Source organism: Hemibagrus wyckioides, linkage group LG03 (genome assembly GCF_019097595.1).
Source record: "Hemibagrus wyckioides isolate EC202008001 linkage group LG03, SWU_Hwy_1.0, whole genome shotgun sequence".
Taxonomy (NCBI): domain Eukaryota; kingdom Metazoa; phylum Chordata; class Actinopteri; order Siluriformes; family Bagridae; genus Hemibagrus; species Hemibagrus wyckioides.
Genome location: NC_080712.1, coordinates 23,963,608 through 23,984,782, shown reverse-complemented (window position 1 = coordinate 23,984,782; position 21,175 = coordinate 23,963,608). Strand labels below are relative to the sequence as shown.

Below are 21,175 nucleotides of genomic sequence, written 5' to 3'. Positions count from 1 at the left end.
ACACACACACCTATCAGTACTCTATGAGTAAATGTTCTATCAATACTTGCATCTTTTCTTTATATCAGTAAATCCTGACGTTTTCACTAGAAGATTATTCAGCTAATATAATAATATTGTGATTTCATTTATTTTTGTTTTCCTTATAGGGAGCGTGGAGACACCTATTACTGCATGCTGTTTAATGATGAGGTGCACACTTACGAACAGGTCATATACACACTACAGAAAGCTGTGAACTGCACACAGAAAGAGGCGGTCAGCTTTGCTACTACAGTGGACAGAGATGTAAGCTCCGTCTATTCCTGATCATATTACAGTACAGTCACTAGGGCTGCGTGATTTTTGATCAAATAAGAATCATGAGCTTATCGATGCATTAGCTAAATGCTGAGCAAAAGTAATGGCTAATAATTTAGAATTATATTAGGATGCAAAAGGCCCTATGTGTGTTTCCAGTCTGGAAATGATGTAAGCTGTTTTAACAGCTGGTTAACAGCTTCTGCCAAGAGCAACTCATTTGTGGGTGAAAATCAGTCTTGACAAACGTGCTGTAAATGTCCTGCATTATCGGAAAGTTTTGAAAAACATCAGTGGCATGAGTGACCATGATTTACTCATTGATTGTTAACTGAACCAAGCGTGCAGTTATAATATGTTTTTTTGTGCTGTCCTCTTTTTTCTACAATTTGTAAGTGCCCATATAAATTATTGTTTTGTTTCTCTCCAGTCTCTTGTTCTTCTCTAAATCTTTGTATTTCTTACTGGGTTTTCAGGGGCGGAAGTCTGTACGTTATGGGGATTTTCAGTTCTGTGAACAGGCCAAGTCTGTTATTGTGGTAAGTTGCATGTTAAAGTGTATTAAGGATTTGCTTCACTGTTGTAAAATGCAGATTGAATGGTAGAAGCTGGTTGTTCATGTTGCTGTAGTGTAATTCATTTGTGTGAAAAGTGTCTAAACTCCATGTTTTTCTGCAGCGAAACACCAGTCGCCAGTCGAAGCCCCTGCGGGTTCAGGTCATGCACTCCTCAGTGGTAGCACACCAGTGTTTTGCTCTCAAAGCGCTCTCCTGGCTTGGCCATATCATCAGATCCTCAGGTTTCTCTCTAATGCTATGTTTTTTTGCTCTCTCTTAGACCTTGAAGCTTATTTTTAAGCTCTATTTCAATACAATCATACAGGCATTGGTACTGATGCACAAAACCTTAACCAGCTTATATTGAGTCTTGAGTATTTTTTTTTGTAACAAACCTGTGTATTATTGTGTAAAAGTTGTTTTCTTTCTTCTAGATGCCCTGAGGAGGATCCTGTGCCAGGTGGGGCTGCAGAATGGTGCTGATGGAGAGAACTCCCTTGTTGACACTTTGATGCTAAATGACTCCAAAATGTGGAAAGGTATAAAAGGCTTTATAAATTTAGTGTCATTATGTTGTAAAAGCAATACCTGAAAGAGTTTTCAGTTGAAAACTTTTTCCTTTAGGGGCAAGGAATGTGTACCACCAGCTGTTTATGAGCAGTCTGCTTATGGATTTGAAGTATAAGAAGCTGTTTGCTATTCAGTTTGCAAAGGTAAGTTACCTATTGCCTGTAGCTATTTATTGCACTGTAAACAAACAGAGCAGGCAAATTAATTTTCATGATCATTTTACAAATTTAATTTTCTTTTTATTTAATTTTGATGTGCTTGGAAACCTGAATTATTTGTTGATGCTCGGCTTTTCGGTAAAGTGAATCATTTTTATCTTACAAACTCGCCCCCTAACTTTCCCATATCGCCATGAAGTCAGGAGTAAATAATTTAAACTTAGGAGTTAATGAACCATAAAGAACCATTTTCTTCTGCTGCTGTGTGTCAAAAGCTCACTACATGAGAAGCAATATCTCAGTGAAGCTGTGCTTTTGATGGGTTAGCAGTGCTTTTGATTGGCTCTAGCTGTTCCCTACAAACTCAGCTTTAACATCTCAGACTCAGATGGTCACAGAACTGCACAGCATACTAATTGTTTATCAGAATCAAAATAATATATGAAGAACCATAGAATGCAAAACCACTGGAGATTGTGTTCCCATTACAATTATGTAGGACAGATTTACTTTTGCCTTCTTTGGAAGACATGGCCTGTAGATCTTTAAGTAGTTTTTTTTTTTTTTTTAAATAATATGTCTGGCAGAGCAGCTTGAAGTTCTCAGCCCTCCTTCTGCATCATAGTCTGTACCACTGGTTTAAGCACCGGGTATAAATGAAGGGTGAGGTGCCCCCTGACCTCTGACCCGGAAGATGAATGTGCCCCCATCCCCTTTCCCTTTTCATAGAATTACCAGCGCCTCCAGACAGATTTTATGGAGGATGATCACGAGCGCTTAGTGTCAGTGACCTCTCTGTCTGTGCAACTCTTCACCGTCCCCACCCTGGTGAGTACCTCAACCCCACACACTCTTTTTCTCTCTTCTGCCTCTCTCCTCTCCTCCGCCTGCCCTGCTGCTGCTGGCAGAACTATGAGCGCTTGCAGAGCGACTACGTGAAGGATGACCATGACAGGGAGTTCTCCGTTACTGACCTGTCAGTGCAAATTTTCACCGTGCCTTCCCTGGTGAGTACAAGAAGAGACTGCTGCAGTGAGGATGACGTGAAACGTGCTTGTCATTACTGCTTGCTTTTGTTTATTTCTGTTAAGACAGTGTTACTCACATGTATAAAAATAACTCGGGTGGGAGTTCTCACTTTGTCTCTCCTGGAGTGATTTGGTTAGAGAGCACAGTCTCATTTTTAACAGCCTGACGGGGTTGAAAGAGCATTCACCACGTGTCATTGGCAACAGATTATCTTTAGCAGTCACATAGTATGACTACATTAGTTTAAGTAGTTAAAGTGTGCTCAAGCAGGGGAAATTGTCAGCAACTTTTCTTTCTTTTTTTTTTAAATTTATTTTATTAAACACTTGCTTAAAGCTTATCTGACAGACTAAGCTGCACTGTAAATCTTGCATATGCTGACTACTAATGCAGCAGTACTGGCTAGCGATCAAACTCAGTTTGTTAAAATTTAATTATGAGTAGGAAAGGAATTTTTTTTAAATCAGCTCCATCCAGCTCTCATTAATTTGTTCCTGGTAACCTCAAATTGCTTTAACCACCACCACCAATTAAAAAAAAAAAGCTTGTTGATTTCTGAAAATAGATTTATTTAATAGAAAATATTCTTGTCATGGGTTATAATCTGATACGCAGTGACTGACACAATTTACATGTTGGGAAACAGAGTCTTAGATTGGCTCAGGTCTAAATGTTCACACTTGAACTGGATCGTTTCCATTTGTATAGTGAATGTACGGTTAGAAAGAATGATTGAAGATGTATAGTTTCATTATAAAAGAAGGGCTGAAAGAAGTGTACTCTTTTTTATGAATTAGAATTCACACAATCTTAACCAGGTCACTTTTAGATGTACTTATTAGATTGTGTTATTGCCCTTGTCATAGGCGCGGATGCTGATCACAGAGGAGAATTTGATGACCACCATCATCCGCACCTTTGTTGATCACCTGAGACATCGAGACTTGCAGGGCCGATTTCAGTTCGAACGCTACACCACACAACAGGCCTTTAAATTCCGCAGGGTCCAGAGTCTTATAGGAGACCTCAAGTAAGCCTGGGGGAAAGCAGTTAGACGTGTTAATGTAGTAAAATATGTTAGACTATATGTATAATATATATCTGAAAATCTGTGCAGGTCTCTATGGGGGGAAAAAAAGGCTGATATTTTGTTCTTGTCCAACAGTTCCTTACTGTCCAAACATTTTTCCCCTAGGTATGTCCTGATTAGCCGTCCAACAGAGTGGACCGACAAACTCAGGGAGAAGTTTCTGGAAGGACTTGAAGCTTTCTTGGAGCTGCTCAAGTGCATGCAGGTAATAACTTTTGTTTGAGTGAGCAGTGCTGACTTGTAGGTATAGATGTTATGATCATGTAGGAGAACAACTCTTTTGTTGTAATGACAGTAAAATAATTTGTGTTGGGTTTGTGATTTCTGCAGGGTATGGACCCAGTAGTGCGACAGGTCGGCCAACACATAGAGATGGAACCAGAGTGGGAGGCAGCCTTCACGTTACAGATGAAGCTCACACACATTATCTCCATGATCCAAGAGTGGTGTGCCAGTGATGTGAGTACACTTAACACACCAACACTAGTATGTTACAATATGTGTACTCTTTACAGGAGTTCTTTTAGTGCCATTATAGCAGCAAATGCACATATCATTCCTACACTAACTAAAACCAGCAAGGTCTGTCTACAGATCCTGAGTCTTTTTTTATGTCTTTGTGGTGTATGGAATTGGATTAGCTCTGAGTATGAAATTCTTGAAGGCTAAAGGTGTGAATATGGTTGTATCAGTAAGTCGATGTACAGGAGCCTTCAAATGAAAATAAGTAGGTATTCGGTATACAGCAAGTGGACAAAATGATAAACGCTACATGAAACCTTGAATGGGTGAAGGGTTCTGTGTTGATTGCCAGCATGTAGCCACTGTTAAAGACGGTTGAGAATTTGCACTTAATGAGTTTTCAAAACTAAAAGGCAACTGACTGAGTTTCAATTTGGCCCCATAATGGGAAAAAACTGCAAGTCCCAAAAACTGGAGAGTTATTGATTGTTTCAAAGGGGACTGTTTCCTAAGTCAAGGCAGGGTATATGAAAAGGCATCAGCACAGAGGAACAGTGGTCACAGGTCAAAGCTTCTGGCAGGGTTAGATAGGTACTTTACATCATAGTTAATAAATGCCCCAAATTTACAACCACAAAAAAATCACTGTTTTAAACGATCACCTTTTGTTAATTAATGCAAAGAACTCAAAAGCCAGACTTATGAGAGACTGAAAATAATTGTTCAAGACACTCAATTATGATCTTGTATCACATGATGTACTTCCCCCCATAAATGCTGTAAGTAGTATTTAAAAATGGTTTGGTGAACATTAGCACCCCAGCGATCTCCTGAATTACCAGGTTTAAACATCATTCAAGGTGAATATCTAGAAAACTAAAGAATGTTTCAAGCTGTTCTGGTCCTGTATGTATGTTTTGTCTTTTTTTTTTTTTTTTTTGTCTTGCCTGAGTAGCCTGAAATGATTTATGACTGGATTTGTAGGTCACACGTAAATATCTTTACTGCTAACCAAGCAATTTGCCCTTTATATTAGTAGTGTTCATGCTGAGCCCATAATCTGCTATGTATTTGCAGGAGCGGGTGCTAATTGAAGCCTATAAGAAGTGCCTAACAGTTCTGACTCACTGCCACAGTGGTTTTACTGATGGAGAGCAGCCCATCACTCTTAGTATGTGTGGCCACTCAGTGGACACCATCCGCTACTGCGTCTCCCAGGAGAAAGTCAGCATTCACCTACCCGTGTCTAGATTGCTTGCTGGTAGGGAAATGTTCGAAGCTTCTAAAAAGAATATACTATTAGTGTTTTTTGAAATTGCAGATTTTCTACACTTATTGATTTTTATTTTTTAAAGGACTTCATGCTCTCCTTAGCAAAACAGAAGTGGCTTACAGGTTCCCTGAACAGCTACCTCTGGTAAGTCATAACGTGCAGGTTGGTTGGATTTGTGTGTTTTGGGAGTGAAAATTTGTGCCAAGAAACGCGGTGTGTCCTTTCCCGCAGAGTGAACTGAGTCCCCCCATGGTGATTGAGCATCCGCTTCGCTGCCTGGTTCTCTGTGCACAGGTGCATGCTGGGATGTGGAGGAGAAATGGATTCTCATTAGTCAATCAGGTATGCTTTACCAAAATAAAATTGTCTTATTTGCATTATTAAGCACTTTAATTTGCTAAGCAGTTGTTAATGCTTTTTTAAACAGATCTACTACTACCACAATGTAAAATGTAGGATTGAGATGTTTGATAAGGACCTCATGATGCTCCAGGTTGGAAATGTTTTTATTTTATTATATACTATTTGGGAAGGGACCTGCCTAGTGAAAACATGATTCATGATTTTCTTAATGTATTTTGAATAGGCAGGAGCTTCCATGATGGATCCCAACCACTTTCTGATGATTGTGCTCAGTCGTTTTGAGCTCTTTCATATCTTCAGTTCAGCAGATTGCAGGAAAAGATACAACAGGGAGAACGCTAACAAGGTGTCTGATACATGTTTGATTCTTGACTCTTTTCTTTTGAAGTAATTGCCTATTCTGTGTTTTCCCTAAGATTCTCACAGTTTATGGATCATTTTCTGTTCCAGGATGTAGTCCAGCAGAACAGCACTTTAATAGAAGAGATGCTTCACCTCATTATAATGGCTGTGGGTAAGTGCCGCCTATTCTGGGGCAAATTAAATACTTGGATTTGGCATTTTAGTGTTACGTATTACATTTGTGGTGATACATGGCGTGACTGTTTGTGTGTACTATTACTATCTGTGTGTTAATTGTAGGTGAGCGGTTTACACCAGGCATTGGGCATGTAGATACCTGCGATGAACTGAAGAGAGAGATCATTCATCAGCTTTGTATTCGTCCTATGGCTCACAGTGAGCTGGTCAAAGCCTTGCCTGAAAATGTGAGTAAACATACACATTTATATGTGCTACTGTTCATTTATATTTTTCTCCAAGCCTTTGTATATATTGTGTTGCAAAGACTTCAAAATTCTGCATTTTCCTTTAGGAGAATAAAGAGACGGGAATGGAGAGAGTCATTGATAGTGTCGCAATGTTCAAGTAAGTGTTTGTCTCATTCTCATTCTAGCCATATTTTGAAATAAACCTTTATTTGGAACTAATTTAATTCTTGCATTGACTGTGTTTACAGGAAGCCAGGAGTGACTGGTAGAGGACTGTATGAACTCCGCTCAGAATCAGCCAGACAGTTCAACCTCTATTTCCACCATTATTCCAGAGCTGATCAGTCCAAGGTACTTGAGCTTGCTCTGCAAATGTAAATGTAGTGTATGAATGATCACTACAGATCTAGAAAATAATTTAGGTCGAGTTCACCCAAAGCCATTGAATCATGTCACCAAAGGTTTCAAATGCATGAAGTGTTTTTCTACAAAAAAAATGTTATTCTTTGTATAGATTTAATTATTTTATACATACATAATATAATTATATACATAATTATAAACAATGTGCCTAAAATGTGACACATTGGTGGCATGGACCCAAGAAGCCTGTCTTCAATATTATAGGAAGATTACAGGTTAGACATTATGGGAAGAATCTTGGTGCTGTTGTCTCGGGGCCATGCATCACTTAACATTTGGTCATCTTCTCCCTGGAGAGACTAACCGCATTATCAGTTTTAAAATTCACTGCATAAAGTACACTATATTGCCAAAAGTATTCGCTCACCCATCCAAATAATCAGAATCGGGTGTTCCAATCACTTCCATGGCCACAGGTGTATAAAATCAAGCACCTAGGCATGCAAACTGTTTTTACAAACATTTGTGAAAGAATGGGTCGCTCTCAGGAGCTCAGTGAATTCCAGCGTGGAACTGTGATAGGATGCCACCTGTGCAACAAATCCAGTCGTGAAATTTCCTCGCTCCTAAATATTCCACAGTCAACTGTCAGCTGTATTATAAGAACGTGGAAGTGTTTGGGAACGACAGCAACTCAGCCACAAAGTGGTAGGCCACGTAAACTGACGGAGCGGGGTCAGCGGATGCTGAGGCGCATAGTGCGAAGAGGTCGCCAACTTTCTGCAGAGTCAATCGCTACAGACCTCCAAACTTCATGTGGCCTTCAGATTAGCTCAAGAACAGTGCGCAGAGAGCTTCATGGAATGGGTTTCCATGGCCGAGCAGCTGCATCCAAGCCATACATCACCAAGTGCAATGCAAAGCGTCGGATGCAGTGGTGTAAAGCACGCCGCCAATGGACTCTAGAGCAGTGGAGACGCGTTCTCTGGAGTGACCAATCGCGCTTCTCCATCTGGCAATCTGATGGACGAGTCTGGGTTTGGCGGTTGCCAGGAGAACGGTACTTGTCTGACTGCATTGTGCCAAGTGTAAAGTTTGGTGGAGGGGGGATTATGGTGTGGGGTTGTTTTTCAGGAGCTGGGCTTGGCCCCTTAGTTCCAGTGAAAGGAACTCTGAATGCTTCAGCATACCAAGACATTTTGGACAATTCCATGCTCCCAACTTTGTGGGAACAGTTTGGAGCTGGCCCCTTCCTCTTCCAACATGACTGTGCACCAGTGCACAAAGCAAGGTCCATAAAGACATGGATGACAGAGTCTGGTGTGGATGAACTTGACTGGCCTGCACAGAGTCCTGACCTCAACCCGATAGAACACCTTTGGGATGAATTAGAGCGGAGACTGAGAGCCAGGCCTTCTCGTCCAACATCAGTGCGTGACCTCACAAATGCGCTTCTGGAAGAATGGTCAAAAATTCCCATAAACACACTCCTAAACCTTGTGGACAGCCTTCCCAGAAGAGTTGAAGCTGTTATAGCTGCAAAGGGTGGACCGACGTCATATTGAACCCTATGGATTAGGAATGGGATGTCACTTAAGTTCATATGCGAGTCAAGGCAGGTGAGCGAATACTTTTGGCAATATAGTGTATGTTCCCAAGCTCACGCTATGCAGTAACTAATATTGTCTGCTACTCACATTTTTCTTCATTCTTTTATTCCCCTCTCTTCAGTGTAAAGCCTCTTTTTGTATGATGGATGAAAAAAAGCACATAACACTGCTGAGGGCCTAGCATTTTAATCACAGAATTTTTTATTTATTTTTTCCACAACAAAAGACAGTACATTGTGGACAAGCAAAACAACAAATACAAGAACAAATGACTCGAAGACAGGACTTTAGTTAAAGTGCACCGGGGTCATGGATGGAGGGCTTGTTTTTGGAAAAGAGAAAGAAGGGAGCGAAGAGGAAGGACACAGAAGAAAAACAGAAAAAAAAACATAAAAGGAAGGAGAGAAAGAGGGAGAAAAGAATACAGGAAGAAAGAGGAAAAAATCATTTCAAGATGTAAATATATAACTCAAAAATAGGCTGCCCTCACCTTACTGTAATAATAAATTTGGGGGTGGGGTGGGGGGGGGGTTGTTTATTCAAGGGGGCTCCAGGGTGGTCCACCTAGGTATGGCCTACCTTTTTTTTTAATTTCTTTTGGTTGAGCCTGACCAACTTTCTCCTGCTCTGAGTTGCTCTTAACCCCTACAGGTGAGAGCTGGCCCATTGCTTGTTCCCCTCCTAAACAGCTCCCCAACCCTAAGGAGGGAGCTCGTTTATTTCGGCAAAACAGTGGAGAAATGCAGTGACAATCACAGAATTCTTTTTGGCAGCTTAATATATTCACTTATCCATTTTTGTTTTGATAGTTTGGTATTGCAGAGGATGTTTTTGAAGTGATGGTTTGCTTTTGGAATATTTGCCAATTCTGTTTTTTCACATGGACACACATCGTTAGTGAAGATGTATTTGAGACGCATAGAAAAGGCCAGGTGTGAATGGTTTTAAATCATGATCCACAAGATGCATGATAATACCAGATGTGCACAGGGCCTCAGGTTTTGTGGTTTATTGGTTACAGGCAGAGGAAGCTCAGCGAAAGCTTAAGAGACAAAATGGAGAGGACCTGGGTAAGTTATTTCTTCAGTGATTATAGTCTAAGACTATCTGAACATTATTGATCAGTTGTATGCAGGTTGGATATATATAAGATATTGTTTGTGTTACAGCTCTGCCTCCACCAGCTCTGCCTCCATTCTGCCCACTGTTTGCCAGCTTGGTAAACATTCTGCAGTGTGACGTGCTGCTTGGGATGCTGGGAGCTGTGCTACAGTGGGCTGTGGAGCCTAGTGGAGGACACTGGTCTGAGTCTATGCTGCAGAGGGTATGTGTTTCTGTATTTTCTTAACATGACATGATACGGTGTAGTTAACGTAGTGATCTCCAGTATGTTTAATGGCGTAATGTTCACAGTTGTGTGTTGCTTCAGGTGCTTCACTTGATAGGCATGGCTTTGCTGGAGGAGCAGCAACAACTAGAGAGCAGTAGTGATGACAATGAAGTTACCTTCAACTTCACACTCAAAATCTCCCGTAAGTGTTGTGCATCTTCTCACACAATAGAAAGTCTCAAGCGTATAGCTAGATCTGTGGTTCTTGTATGGCAGGTCCTGGTGAAGCTCCCAGCAATACTCCCAGTATCCTGGCTCTATTGGAGAACTTACAGAGCGCTCCTCACTTGGAAGTGCACAAAGACATGATTCGCTGGATCCTTAAAGTAAATTTACATCTTTTATTATGCTTGATATTTGGCTTGCTCTCTTTATGTAAACCCCTAGTGTGTCCACCAGGAGGCAGCAAAACATTTTGTATGCTAACCCTGCCAAACTTCATGGCACATGCAGATGATCAAGGATTTTCACCATGAAGTTCTTTGTGATCAAAACGTGTTTGAAATCTAAGCAGTGCACAAGACCCCAAGGTGGTTAAGCGTGTAGGCAAAGCAGCACCACTGTCAATATAGGAATACAAATGCTTCACCGTCGCAAAGTAGTTTGGCTGCTGATCATCTGCAGACGGCCTTAGGGATTTCTAAATGGCAGTATTGTGCATAGTACTTTTATTCCAACATGAATATTTTCAACATTTCAATGACACAAGCATTTCCTGTTACACAAACTGTAGCAAATAGAATTTCCATATGGTGTATGTATTGTATTTTTTGATAAGAAATCAGAACCTATACATATAAAATGAAATATATATTCAGTTATCTGAAACAAAATTTTCCCACGCTACCTTGGCCTTTATATGGACTTGTTTGATTTCACTTTAATTAATTTTATATATATATATATATATATATATATATATATATATATATATATATATATATATATATATAAAATGTGTGTGTGTGTTCTGTTTTCTATAGCATGATTTATCTGATATATATAGCATCACCTTATGGTTGTTGTAAGTGGACAATATTTATTTTGCTCTCCTGTTGTAAAATTTAGAGTGGCCTTAGATTTAAAAAAATCTTCAGTGGGTTTGTCCTGCCTTTGATTGCTCTCTTAGTGCTTCATTCTTTGTGTTCTCTACCCACAAATGAGATGACAATAGGCAGCTATACAATTTCTGTTCACTATTACAATGAATTATCGGTACTTCCATAATGCGCTATATGTATTGTAAAGAGAAATAGTCAATTTAATTAATAAAATTTATATTCATCATGCAAAAATGCATCATCTGAACATAGGCTTGGTTTTATGGGATTTTGGCTGATGTGGTGCATGTATTTCTAACTGCATTGCTGTATCACTTTTAATAAAAAGTGTTTTGCTAAATTGTGTATCTCCTTTCTGCACAGATGGTGGTTAGCATTAAAACTATGCGTGAGCGCACAGCTGCTGCACCTCCTTGTGAAGGAGCAGGACACTGCCAAGAGGAGGTTAATCTTTAAGCATCTTTTTAATCCATTGATATATTAACCATTTACCCTTAAGTGCTTAAATCTACCTGTGTGTGTGTTTTTTGCAGACTGTGCGGGACAAGGACAAAGCAGAGAGAAAGAGAAAGGCTGAGATGGCTAGACTGCGCAGGGAAAAGATAATGGCTCAAATGTCAGAGATGCAGAGACACTTTATTAATGAGAACAAAGAGTTGTTCCAGCAGAGTTTAGAGGATCTGGATGCCACTGCCTCTACATCAGCAGAGCACAGGTACTTAAGCATGCTCATGGTGGTTGATTTTAATACAAGATTTTTGTATTTTAGAGAAACTTGTCAGATCAAATCACAGCAGTACATAGTAGCAGCGAACATCAATAACTGCAACCTATTTATTTATTTAAGATACATCAATAGTTCAGTGAATTTGCTGAGCAAAAGGCTGTTCTTTGGCGTGAGGTTCGTGCATGTAGTGGTAGCCTTCGCATACCATTCCCAAGTAAATTCCCATCACCATCCTCAATAAACTAAACTTTATCTACAGATGATTATAGGTCATTTTTAGCAGTGTTTTGCTGAGTAAAACAAGGCATTAAAAAGTCAGCTACAGTAAATTTATGGTTTAATACTACAGTTTCAGGAGTACTGTAACATAAAACTAAGATTGAAACATCCTTGTAATTGTCCATCTTTGCGTGATGCAGCCCCAGTTCATGTGACAGTGCGCTGGTGTGTGTGGGACCTCGGCGTTGGCATGCCAGAGGAGCAGAGAGGAGGCAGGTGGTGACGTGTATCCTGTGTCAGGAAGAGCAGGAGATCAGGCCTGATGGCAGAGCCATGGTGCTTGCTGCCTTTGTCCAACGCTCTACAGTCATGTCCAAGAACCGCAAAAGACCCCCTCACAAGCCAGGTAAGGTTATGGGTTACAGTGTGAAAGTCAAGTAATTGGTTAAGCTTGAGTAGCCAGTGTGCTTATTTCTGGAGGATACATGTGTGTTACAGATAGCTATGATCCCCTCTTCATGCACCCTGACCTGTCCTTTGGTACACATACCGGCAGCTGTGGCCACATCATGCACTCTCACTGCTGGCAGAGGTGAGGACATTTTCACTCTAAACAAACTTTTGCTAAATCCAAAATAAATGTTTTGCCACTTTGGGATGTAGGCAGAAGAAACAGTAACCAACACTAAACATCAAAAATTAATAAACATTTTTTTCAGTAAGAAGAGCAAGAGGCTTTCTCTGTTTATTTCATTTAACGGAAAACTATGTTGCATGAACATCAATTCATCAATAAATTCAGTCTGGACAACTGGGGCTTTGTCACCTTTATTAGTCAGTTCCAGAAATAGGTTGAAATTGAATGTATGTTTTAGCCTTAATATGCAATCTGCCAAAACCAGTACAGTGAGCTGATCATTGACACGCAACAGAAATCAATTTCTGCTATGTACACTTGGCCATTTTTTTTTAAACTGTCTAGCTCAAGCCAATATTATTTGTATTATTCAGTATAAGATTATAAAGTCATTATGCATCATGAGGAGCAAAGCAAACAATGTTAACCAGATTGACTGAGCCGTATCAGCTGCACATGTTGTGCTTATTCATGTGCTCATTCCATTTTGTTCTGCAAATCTATAAATTTGTTCTACAGATTTCTGATAGTACATATTTGATGGAAATTCAGTTTCTGTGTTTGCACGGTACATTTAAAGCTAATGAAATTTAGTCAAACAATTGTCTCATGAATATCATGTTCTTCCTTGCAGGTACTTTGAGGCAGTACAGGCTAAGGAACAGCGCAGACAGCATAGGCTGCGTGTGCACACCAGTTATGATGTAGAGAATGGGGAGTACTTGTGTCCACTCTGTGAGTGTCTCAGTAACACAGTCATTCCTCTCCTGCCCCTTACTAAGACCACCTGCAGGTAACTCACATACACACTTGTGGTTGTGATTATCCTAAAACTGATTCTGGGCTGTTTAATATTTTAACTGTTGCATTGGGAAATTAGTTCAATTAGTCTGTAACCAATTTAGGTAATGTCATGGGTACAGATTGCCATTGTAGCCATACATGCCTCATTCCAGTATTTTATTCATTTATATTAAAGGAAACAAGTTCTTGAACTGAATTATATGCCTTCTCATGTAGAGTCTAGACTTTCTACTGTATGTCTAGAAACAAACTAACACAGTGATCCATGATGTTTAGTGACCGTTTGTGCCCATTGTGTCATGTAATTTTTTTTTCTTTGGTTAAATAGTGAAATGCTTGTATGTTTGTGATTACAGCAGTAAAGAGCAGCCAGGCCTGGCTCAATGGCTAAATACTACCTGCCAGCAGATCAGAGCCCTGCACTGTGCTCATAAGAAGGCCAAGCCAACAAGTGAGTATCTGATATATGTGCATACTCCTTAGTTGTTGTGTCTTCACATACACAGTCATATTTTATGTTTGCCGTTTAGATGCTGGTGAGACAGAGACCGTTGAAGACTATCCTCCTCCTGAGGGTTTCAGGCTGGAACATACTCCAGTGTAAGTGTGCCCACTGCTCCCTTTTGATTTGAGTTCTGATATCTGAAGATGACTAACACTGACCTTTGATGTGTCTTGATAGCAACCCTTATTCAAGTTCCATAAGGGAGATGCTGACTACATTTGGGACAGCATCTTATAAAGTTGGCCTTCAGGTGCACCCAAACGAGCAGGACCCTCGAGTGCCTATCATTTGCTGGGGCAGCTGTTCTTACACCATCCAGTCTATAGGTTAGTATGCTCACATTTCTTCCTTTTTTTTTTTTTTTTTTTTTTTGCTTGTTGGAAACGAACAATGAATTTTTTTGTCTGCTTGTATTTTTTTTTTACAGAGAGATTATTGGTGGATGAGGAGAAGCCTTTGTTTGGAAGTTTACCCTGTAGACAGGTATAAAAACCCAACTTATCATACCAAAACTCATTCTTATGCCCACTGGATCATTTGTGCTTTAAAGATATCCAGGAGCTTTGCTAAATTATGTTTAGTGGTCGTTTTGATCACAAAACTAAATATTCTGAATCATAAATATATCTTCAGGTTTTATGCTATCTTTAAGTTCCACTTTATTCTGTACCCTATGGCTTTGTCTGTATTTTGTAAGTGAGAACGAACTGATTTCATCTTGAAACTGCAAATTCGGTGTCTGCTCTTGTTTAGGATGACTGTTTGAGTTCTCTGGCTCGGTTTGGCTCTGCTTGCTGGACTGTTTCCTCTTACTCCACTGTACAAAATCACTTCATGCGACTGTTGGCAGGTATATTTAGTACTCATTTTCTTTCTTCTTTTGTTGTAGATTTTGAGTTTTTAGTAATTGTGTATTTGTGTGTGTGGCACTCCATGCAGCACTTGTTCCTGATCCCCAGGTGAAAAGTTCTCCCTGTATTCTGGATGTAGACATGTTCCACTTACTGGTGAGCTGACAAACTTTTGACATGGTCTTTTAGACACCATTATATAAGAGTCAGATTGAAGTAACATTGTAGGCCAGAATTGTAACCTTCTATAAAACAGGTTCTTGTTGGTTGTTTCTTCAGCTGTATTGTGTGAATCAATCTCTCAGCTAGTGTTTGTGTGTTTGTATGACAGGTGAGTCTGGTGCTATCTTATTCAGCATTGCACTGCTTAGACTCCTCAGGCCTGAGTGCGGATACCGCACAGCTGCATCTCCTTCACTTGGTCATTGTGGCTCACCTGGTCCAGATCCTCTTCACCTCTGTGCCAGGTTAGCACATATTCATTGCACCCAACAGCTGTATTTTTTTGGTTGATGGTAGTGGTTATGGGAATTAAGTTTAAAAAGTTAAGTTTTAAGTGTCTAGATGAAAGAAATGTTTTTACACACGTTGCAATACAGTTATGCTTATGTTTTAACGTTGATGCAGTGTTTATTAGATTGCGCTTTTGTCCATAGCATCTAACCTGAAGCACATGGTCTGTGGGTCAAAAAATATGAATGAACGGTGTCCAAGAACTCTCCCCAAACATGTATATGATTAACAAATTATTAACCTGTTAATTTGATGGTCCTTGTTAATATTGGTTATGTGTCCACAGAGGAGCTGACCATGGAGCAAGAGAGTGAAGGAGTGGAGCGGGGGGAGGAAGAGAGTGTCTGTCTTTTCTACAACATGCTAAGGACTCACGTAGGCTGGTGAGACAGCAAAATAATAATGATTTATTTATTTAGTTGTGTAATTTATTCATTTATTCGTTCATTCTTTTGGAGTGCCATGTGTTCTTTCACATCCTTTTCTCAAATAACTCCTTTGTGAGCTTGTGAATTCAACCACAACCTTTGTGTACCTGTGTGTGTTAGTAGCTTGCGTGAAGCTAGCTCGGGTTGGCATCTCTGGCATTGTGTAAAGGCAGGCATCCTGCCCTTCCTCAGAGGAGCTGCTCTGTTCTTCCATCATCTCAACGGAGTTCCCACTCCACCTGAGCTCCATGGTACGTGCTTTTTATTTTTTATTTTTTTTCCCCACAAACTCGTGTAACTACATTTTTACCCTTTCTTTCACATGCCCAGAATGCAAACACATTTTGGGTCCAAATTGTACCAGAATTTGCATAGGGCTCCACTTCTTCTCTGACCAAAAGTTGATCTGACCCTACAAGTCTATATTTGAGGCTAATTTAAATGAAAAGATTTTCATTTAATTGTCTGGTAATTTTTTCGATTTCCATGAATTTGAGTAATCTTATCTAATCTTGGGTAATCTGATCTAACCTGCTTTTTGTCCTCTTTATGATTAAAGCACAGTTCTGTCATAATGTGAACATGATCACTGGAAGAACTTAACCTGCATGTAGTATATTGAATCTGATCACTTTTTCTTTCCCTGCCCGCAAATTTAGTTGTAGGTGCGGGTGAATGGGAGGTGCTGTGTGCATATTTGTGTCTGCCTTCCAACCTGCTTCAGCTCTATTATAATCACCAGGAACTTCTGGATCCCCTGGTTCGGGGGTGAGAAACTACCTAATTGAGTTATAAAATGACAGAATTTTTGAATTCTGATTATAACATGAGAACTTTTAAATTTTAATGGGTTGAGGTTTTTTTGTTTTTGTCTCTCCTGTAGGTGGTGCTCTCATCCAAGCATGCAGCAATGTCTCCAGTCGCCTGAAACCCTCATAAGGTGATCCTTCTTTGTTCTTGTCCATAGCCATCTAAAATTTGCTGTACTTTGGGTTTTAAGACTGAATGGTTTCTCATTTTTTATATATATATATATATAATGTGTGTGTGTGTGTAGCTTTCCTCGTGAATCCAATAAGCTAATTGATTTGCCAGAGGACTACAGTGCACTGATCAACCAAGCTTCCAGCTTCACGTGAGTGTGTGTTTGTGTCTGGATTGTGCTAGTTAAAACCAGTATCTGCTTACAGCAAAGTTCTGGTCAACATTTCTACGTCTTGCTTTTGTGTTTGTAACCTTGTTGTTTTTGTTTTTGTAGTTGTCCTAAGTCAGGTGGAGATAAGTCTCGTGCTCCGACGCTGTGCTTGGTTTGTGGCACCATGCTGTGTTCTCAGAGCTACTGCTGCCAGACTGAGCTGGAGGGTGAGGATGTTGGAGCCTGTACTGCACACACCTTTGCTTGCGGAGCTGGTGTTGGCATTTTCCTCAGGTAAGAAGGAAGACTGTATGTGCCTCCGGGTTGATTGCCATGTCATGTTGGTGCATTGCTCACTTGTTTGTTGGGGCTGGGCATTAGGGTGATTCAGTCTGCATTAATCACTAACACTCAACAATTCTTCAATCTGGAAATGAAGACGTAAAATAAATAACACTATATAAGAAAAGTAACAGCAGCTTGACTGAAATACTCTGTTTAAAACTTTAGTTTGAAGTTATTTAGGATTATGCCATTATTGATCGTTTAATTTTAGTGCTTGTTCTTTGTGTTAATATTTAGGTTTTATTTTTAAAATAAAAAACGAACATCTACTTGGAGATTGTAAAATGGCTTTCATTTCTAAAGCCCCTAAGCAACAGATGCTTGAAAGTTCTGAACATTGCAAAAACAAAATGGTATGCAGACTGCACAGCTCTGTTGTGGCCGTGTAGACTGTTCGTCTACTCCAGGCTGGATTATGGGAGTATGGTTTATGGCTTTGCTAGAAAACCATACTTGCAAATGCTAGACTGTCAAGGACTGAGACATGCCTTAGGACCTCAAACAAATATTGTACACAGAAGCAATTGAACTATCTGTTCACATCAGATGCCCTGCAATATGCATTTAAGCGAAACCCACACAATCCATTTTATAATTGTCTTTCTCACTACTGTCCAGTTCCTGTTTGGTAAAGTTAATGCATCAACTTGGAACTGATTTGTAATGAGGAGGCTGTCACTCTCCCCCGCTATGTACTGCCAGCATGCCTTTGACGTAAGAAGCAATTTTCCTAAGCACAGTCCTATGTACGCTGATGGGTCAAAAATATAGACGTCTGCAGCAACAGTAATCTGTCACAAATAAGATGGCATTTGTATCCCAAACCAAAGTTCTATTTTTGCAGCAGAAGCCTATGTTCTGCTGCTTGTCTTAGAACATACAGCAGACTTCATAGTGTTTACTGACTCAAAATCCTGCCTGCAAGCACCGGATCATTTAAGTTCAATCATCCAATAATTGTTGACATATTAATCAAAGCAAACCAGTTGTGGAGATTTAATTACAGCATTGTTTTCTGCTGGATTCCAGCACATAGTGGAATTATTGGAAATGAGCAAGCAGACATGGTTGCTAAACAAGTTCTTGCAGAAAGAACTGGTGAATGCCAAATCCCACCTTCTGTTCATAAGCCCTTACTCAACAAACACATATTAGAGAAAAGGCATATTGGAGAAATAATAGCAACCAAAATAATTTTATTCATTTAAAAAGTTTCTATTTAGTTTATTATTGAATTACATATTGGACTAGTGGGCCTTTACCCTATACTAGAAACTTACTGCCTTTTACACCCCCAACACTCCTGAACACCTCAATGAGCCTAAGAACCCTTTATGAACTGGATCAGGTGTGTAGGGAACAGAGGCATCTTGAATCTTTCCAAGGATGTGCACCCTCTGAGCTTTCCTGATGATTTTATTTGTTTTATGTTGCTGAATTAACATGCTTGTTAGCTAATATAGTAGATTTCGATGCTTTTTAAAGTAATATACAAGTTACTTTTTTACCATTACCATACATTAAAGTGAAATTTTACCATAATCTCAATGATAAATCTCGTGAATGACACACACACATCATCCACTTTTAAGGAACATGCAAATACAGGTCATGAGCTTCAGGTAATGTTCAAACATCTGTGCCTCAGATCCTTGTTACTGACTACAGCTATAGTGTGTGATTTGAGTTACTGTATCCTTCATGTTGCCCATTTTCATCTGCCCTTTCAAATCAAGCATTTGTACCCACAGAACTGTCACTCACTTTGGGTTTTTTGTTTTTCGCAACTCCAGAGACTGTTTATGAAATTATCAAACTGGCCCATGTGGTCTTCACATCTTTACCATGATCAGAGTCGCTGACATCACATTTTTTATTCATTGTGATGATTGATGTGAACAAATAAAGCTTTTGATTTAGATAACTGAATTATTGTTCTTGATATACCGGATGTTAAGTGTGTGTTGATTTTTCAAGACCTTATCAAGCCCTAGCTTCCACTCTGCTGTCTTTTACAGGGTGAGGGAGAGTCAGGTTCTCTTTCTGGCAGGAAAGACTAAGGGCTGTTTTTATGCTCCCCCATACCTCGATGACTATGGAGAAACTGACCAAGGGCTCAGGTAAGAAACCAAGCATGGCACTCAATTTGCCTTGTAACTTAGAGTATAAATCACAATGTATATTATCTGTTCTCTGTCCCTTACAGACGGGGGAACCCTTTACACTTGTGCCGAGAGCGCTATAGAAAGATTCAGAAGCTCTGGCGCCAGCACAGCATCACAGAAGAGATCGGTCATGCCCAGGAAGCTAATCAGACTCTGGTGGGCATTGACTGGCAACACCTGTGATATCACTTCCTGAGAGTTCCTGGAGTTTCTTGGCCAGTGCCAAATCTCAACTAACCAGGGATCTGCACATTTACAGCAGAGGTTGCCACATCAATGCCACCTCTTGCACACTCCTTCCTTATTCCCCTTGAGTGGATGAGTGCATGGCTTTTTTTTTCCTGTCTTCTGAGGTTTTTTAACCTCTTACTTTATTTGATCTAAATTCATATTTAAAAATAAAAGTAAAAAACAAACATATTGCCAAGTTATTTAACTGCAAAATGATACTTTCTCCTGTAGCATAGGTTCTCAAAGTAACTGAGAGAAAAGAGAAAAGCTATTTAAGTTCTGTCTGTCCCTGACACTATTAACTTATTTTATGCTCTTCAAACTCAAGTATTGTTTACTGCACAGATGCAGTTCTCAGATTGCTTTAATATGGAATAATGCTGGTGTTCTCTCCGAGGCAAGCACAATGTTCCTCAACGACCCCCCGGGTCTCAATAGTAGCCATAATGGAATGGCGCCATCTTCAGGTCACATGGCCTACTCCCTTTCTTCCTATTCCCTGTCACTGCAATATCTCTCCTGAGGGCACCCAGCAGCTGAAGCTAAGATAAGCCAACATTAGGAAATCTGGGAGTGTCACATGTGTCGATCTGTGAGTGCCTGTTGCGTGTGTGCTTTGTGGGATTGTAAGGCCAGCGTGTTTATAGTGTGATGGATTTATATGGGTGTCTGTGTAAACAGAATGAATATAACAGCGTTGTTGATTTTCAAACCTATTTTTGTTAAATGTTATTTATGTGTAGCTTTGTGAAAATTGATCATGGCGGCCCTCCACTTTGGGGAAATGCGTTTTGGATTTTGCTTTTGTGGTTGAGGAAGCTTATTACACCTACTTGTGTGTGTGTGTGTGTGTGAGAGAGAGATCTGAAATTTTAAGTCTTTGAGCTGCAGCAGTTTTGTTCAAAAATCAAACAAATAATAATTAAAAAATCACAATATATTTGCTTCACCTTTTGATCCCATGATCCTGATAAACAAAATCAGACAGACCATGTGATGGACACTTAACCATTTCTTAACATCAAGTTGATCAAATTGTTAACATTGACGGATATAAAATGCCTTCCTGCCCAATCTGATGAAGAATCACAGTGTTATCAGCAGGAATTCTTGAGAAGAAACAGAAAAGTGCTAGGGCAAAATAGAAACATATAAACTCTTGAGCCAATATTTTTAAGAGCATTAAGATGTCTTAGAAGTTGGAATGATTCTGGAGCTTATTAACATGATGATGAAAAGTGGTGCAGTGTCCCCTCAGACTTGGACGTTTGTATCGAAGCATGTGTACGTGCACACACACTGTTAAAGTCTCAGCAGGGTTCCCTCGGGTTTCTCACAATAAGCATGTTTCCTGTGTTGGTTTAATTGGAACGACATCAAAGACTTATTTGTTAATATGTGAATTATTGTATAAATGGATACATTGTACAATACTGTAAAACAAAAATAAAATAAGAAAAAGGGAGGAGAGGTGTGTATGGTTGGGTGTGATGGTTTTACAGTGTGTGTGTGAGTAGTGTAATCGTTTTGGTTAGTATATGACTCATGACACCATTTTTTCCAATTTTACTGTCCACAGCTTTTCTCCAGTGTGCCCAGTTCTGTCAGATCATTTTGCT

At 39.8% G+C, this 21,175-nt stretch overlaps 1 protein-coding gene across 4 annotated transcripts in view; it reads left to right on the top strand.

The window, feature by feature from the left end:
- Positions 1–19,741, top strand: part of ubr2 (ubiquitin protein ligase E3 component n-recognin 2) — a 30,001-nt gene extending 10,260 nt beyond the window's left edge. Inside the window, exons 6-47 of one of the 4 annotated variants that reach the window (XM_058386483.1) lie at positions 150–288; positions 777–839; positions 979–1,099; positions 1,292–1,396; positions 1,482–1,570; positions 2,494–2,592; positions 3,481–3,644; positions 3,810–3,909; positions 4,035–4,163; positions 5,244–5,427; positions 5,522–5,583; positions 5,671–5,781; positions 5,867–5,932; positions 6,026–6,148; positions 6,253–6,316; positions 6,445–6,569; positions 6,677–6,729; positions 6,821–6,923; positions 9,567–9,615; positions 9,715–9,869; positions 9,975–10,077; positions 10,152–10,261; positions 11,360–11,440; positions 11,530–11,711; positions 12,143–12,348; positions 12,441–12,534; positions 13,214–13,372; positions 13,743–13,834; positions 13,914–13,983; positions 14,066–14,214; positions 14,316–14,371; positions 14,642–14,738; positions 14,828–14,895; positions 15,071–15,206; positions 15,539–15,635; positions 15,801–15,931; positions 16,340–16,448; positions 16,564–16,620; positions 16,738–16,815; positions 16,939–17,109; positions 19,179–19,280; positions 19,367–19,741. In XM_058386483.1, coding sequence (XP_058242466.1) covers positions 150–288; positions 777–839; positions 979–1,099; positions 1,292–1,396; positions 1,482–1,570; positions 2,494–2,592; positions 3,481–3,644; positions 3,810–3,909; positions 4,035–4,163; positions 5,244–5,427; positions 5,522–5,583; positions 5,671–5,781; positions 5,867–5,932; positions 6,026–6,148; positions 6,253–6,316; positions 6,445–6,569; positions 6,677–6,729; positions 6,821–6,923; positions 9,567–9,615; positions 9,715–9,869; positions 9,975–10,077; positions 10,152–10,261; positions 11,360–11,440; positions 11,530–11,711; positions 12,143–12,348; positions 12,441–12,534; positions 13,214–13,372; positions 13,743–13,834; positions 13,914–13,983; positions 14,066–14,214; positions 14,316–14,371; positions 14,642–14,738; positions 14,828–14,895; positions 15,071–15,206; positions 15,539–15,635; positions 15,801–15,931; positions 16,340–16,448; positions 16,564–16,620; positions 16,738–16,815; positions 16,939–17,109; positions 19,179–19,280; positions 19,367–19,508 — 4,594 coding nt within the window. In that variant the 3' untranslated portion in view covers positions 19,509–19,741. Of the gene's footprint in view, positions 1–149; positions 289–776; positions 840–978; positions 1,100–1,291; positions 1,397–1,481; positions 1,571–2,314; positions 2,414–2,493; positions 2,593–3,480; positions 3,645–3,809; positions 3,910–4,034; positions 4,164–5,243; positions 5,428–5,521; positions 5,584–5,670; positions 5,782–5,866; positions 5,933–6,025; positions 6,149–6,252; positions 6,317–6,444; positions 6,570–6,676; positions 6,730–6,820; positions 6,924–9,566; positions 9,616–9,714; positions 9,870–9,974; positions 10,078–10,151; positions 10,262–11,359; positions 11,441–11,529; positions 11,712–12,142; positions 12,349–12,440; positions 12,535–13,213; positions 13,373–13,739; positions 13,835–13,913; positions 13,984–14,065; positions 14,215–14,315; positions 14,372–14,641; positions 14,739–14,827; positions 14,896–15,070; positions 15,207–15,538; positions 15,636–15,800; positions 15,932–16,339; positions 16,449–16,563; positions 16,621–16,737; positions 16,816–16,938; positions 17,110–19,178; positions 19,281–19,366 lie in introns of all 4 variants that reach the window. The other 3 variants (XM_058386482.1, XM_058386481.1, XM_058386484.1) reach the window with 3 other exon arrangements.
- The last annotated feature ends 1,434 nt before the right edge of the window (positions 19,742–21,175 follow it).